The sequence below is a fragment of the Pagrus major genome, chromosome 6, assembly GCF_040436345.1.
Source record: "Pagrus major chromosome 6, Pma_NU_1.0".
Lineage (NCBI taxonomy): Eukaryota > Metazoa > Chordata > Actinopteri > Spariformes > Sparidae > Pagrus > Pagrus major.
The window spans coordinates 25,568,235-25,571,470 of record NC_133220.1 but is presented as its reverse complement, the minus strand read 5'-3'; the positions used below and the strand labels follow the sequence as shown (position 1 = coordinate 25,571,470).

Genomic DNA, 3,236 nt, shown 5'->3' with positions numbered 1-3,236 from the left:
GTCTCTTTTGTCATGCGTATTTAACATCACATTCACTGAGTTGATACCACGGTTGTCTGCAGTTTACACAGTCAAGACAGTGGTCTGTGGACAGAGGGCAGTTTTAAAGTGATTAAGTGCTTTAACCTTCAGTCTGAGCTTGATATTCTAAACCAGTTATTCCAATCTCTTTGTCCAATGTCAGCCATGACAACACGGAGTGAGTGGCTACTACAGAGGGGTGTGCGTACTGTATGTGCTGTATGAAGCATCATTTACCTGTCACTTCCTAAAGAGGACATAGTTTATAAATATCGTCCAGTGGAGCTGAGGGTTGGGGCTACAAAAGGCTACCCACAATCTCCCCATTGTTCACTGGCATCATTGTTGGACTGACCTCCCAGCTGCTCAGCCATGGTAAGTGTGTGTGTGTTTGTGTGTTAGTGTGTGCGTGTGTCATTTGAGGTGCAAGGACAGATGTGGGATATGATTTTTTTTTTCTTTTTTTTGGCTCCAAGGATGATGACTTTATTTTAGACGGATGAGTGCAATCATTTAAAACCACTTTCCTGTGATGAGTGATTGGCTTAATGAGATGAATACTAAGTAATAACTCAAACTTTCGATGGTGACTCTGCTGCAAAGTTGTAATTTTTACCAACTTTTCACCACACATTGAATGTGTCGCTACGTACAGGCTACATTTAATGCATGTGAAATTTAAAGCAAACACTGATTATTTTTAAATCGAAAGTATAATGTTTGATTTGCTGACTCATTTCTGCAGATTTTGATCTTGTTAAGATCAAATTGAATGAAGTTTATGCACTTTTTAAAACATTGACCCAACACTTTTCACCTCAACTTCCTGTTATTAAGCCCTACAATCTCTGATGTGCACTATCTGTAGCTTTACCTTAACAGGCAGATTGTCTGCTTCATCTCTCCTCCTCTTTTTGTGCCAAAAGGCCCCCAAGAAAGCCAAGAAGAGGACAGCAGAGGGAGCCAACTCCAATGTGTTCTCCATGTTTGAGCAGGCTCAGATCCAAGAATTCAAAGAGGTGAAAGCTGCTCAACTAATCTTTATTTTGCTGATTTACATTTGGCTGAGATGGACTGTGGACATGGTGTATGAATATGCATGTTAGCCCTCCTTGTCGACCGTTAAGATTCAAGTCTTTTCTGTCTTGAAAACACACAGCAGCACGCAGAGGTTTCTATTTCTTCTTCTTCCTTTTACATCCTCTCCTCTGTCTTTCCATTTCCATTGTTCATCGTCGTAGTATGTCCACCTGTCTATTTTCCTGCCCCCGGCTTGGCAGCAGTGAGGCTCGTGGTATGCTGGTATGAGAGTCAATGGTGCCCAGACATCCAGACTGTGTCATCAGTGATTAGGCTGCAGATAAACTGCTGGGCATGCCCTGGATGCCGGGCTAAACCCCCAGGGGGGCTCGCAGGTTATAAATACTTAAGAGTGTTCACCTATAAAGATGGCACACAAAATATTCAAGGGAGGAAAGTCAGTGTGTGACTGGGATTTTACTTTCTGATAAGTGGGCTAAAGGCATGAGGCTGCGATCTGTCTGCAACCATCACTTCTCAAGGCAGAGAGACTCATTTACATGTGTACTTACTTCAGGCCTTCACTATCATGGACCAGAACAGAGACGGCTTCATAGACAAGAACGACCTGAGGGACACTTTTGCCGCTCTAGGTATGTTGACATCAGCTACATTCAGTCTGACAAGATGGTGTGAGTACATTACTTTTTATGGAGTAATCATTAACAAACAACATTACATAGAATTAACAAAACTCAAGGTCTGAATCTGAATCTACTTGTGCTGTACGATCATGTTCAACGTTTGGCACCACAGGACGTCTCAACGTGAAACAGGAGGAGATCGATGATATGCTCAAAGAGGCTCCTGGCCCAGTCAATTTTACTGTCTTCCTCACCATGTTCGGTGAGAAGCTGAAAGGTAAAGACACACAAGCCAGAGAATATTTAAAGGGTAACTCCACCAATTTTACAGTGTTACAGATTGTTACAGGGGAACTGTACTGACTGTTTTAATGTATCCAGGTGCTGATCCAGAGGAGACCATCCTCAACGCGTTTAAAGTCTTCGACCCTGAGGGGAAAGGTGTGCTGAGGAAGGACTAGTAAGTGACTCTCCACTCCTCACACCACATCAGTTTAAAATATAAAAATGTATTGCAAAGGCTGTTATGTAAGCTTTCACCCAATTTATGGCTGCATCTGAGTCTCAAAGCAGTCGTTCAGCCCTGTTCGACTCCACAATAATAACACCATTAAGACTTCCTGGTGTGAACACAGGTCTCATCATTTCAGTGTTTTGTTTTTTTTCTTCTCTTTTTCCTGTTCAGCGTGACACAGATGCTAACGACACAAGCAGACCGATTCTCCCCTGAAGAGGTACATTGTCGTCCTTTTACAACAATTACCATTATTATGTCAGATTGCTCTGTGTGTGACGATGAGTCTAAAAAGCACAGCAGGATGAACGTCATCATGACAATTGTCTACATCCACATCAAAAACATTTTCACACCACGAAAACAAAACCCTTCAGTGAATCATCGCCACACTTCTTCATGCACACTGAGCTGTGTTTTGTGATAAAATTGATAATATCTGCTTTTTGTTGGTTAGATGGAGCAGATGTTCGCTGCCTTCCCCCCAGATGTGGCGGGGAATCTGGACTACAAGAACCTGGTTCACATCATCACCCACGGAGAGGAAAAGGACCAGGAGTAAACCTTTTTTCCGTCAACATCAAATAGAGTCTGTCTTTTTGCCCGTATGTGACTTGAAGCTGCCCCACTGCACTGGAAGGAGACATGGACTGTGGTGTATTTACGCATCTTTATTTTGGTACTCACTCAAGAGCACAAGAGGATCAAGGCAAAATGTTCTGTTCCAGGCCCCAAAAACGGACAAATCAACAGCATCCACATAGTGAGCTGTCTTGCTCCCTTTCAGCTTTTTCCACATCATGTTCCTGACTAATTAAATTATTCTTCCTGATCATTTTATACACTCAAAACCACCTTTACTTCTCATCGAAAATATCCATTTGTTAGGTCTGTGCATGTTCGTCTAATAAAAGTTTTGAAAGACAATAGCCAGCCTCTTATTCTGATTATTCTGAAGCATTTATCAAGATGCTGAGGGGGAGAAAACGGTATAGAGACGATGCAAAAGAGGTTATATTCCGGTAAGTGGCATCATC

General features: G+C 42.3%; 1 protein-coding gene across 1 annotated transcript; it reads left to right on the top strand.

Annotated features, from left to right (window-relative positions):
* Positions 1-953: 953 nt before the first annotated feature.
* On the top strand, positions 954-2,761 carry LOC140998197 (myosin regulatory light chain 2, ventricular/cardiac muscle isoform-like). Its single transcript, XM_073468391.1, has 6 exons — positions 954-1,040; positions 1,619-1,694; positions 1,858-1,962; positions 2,067-2,145; positions 2,371-2,419; positions 2,657-2,761. Exons 1-6 carry the CDS (start codon positions 1,005-1,007, stop codon positions 2,759-2,761), a joined length of 450 nt encoding a protein of 149 aa, XP_073324492.1. The 5' UTR covers positions 954-1,004.
* Positions 2,762-3,236: the final 475 nt, after the last annotated feature.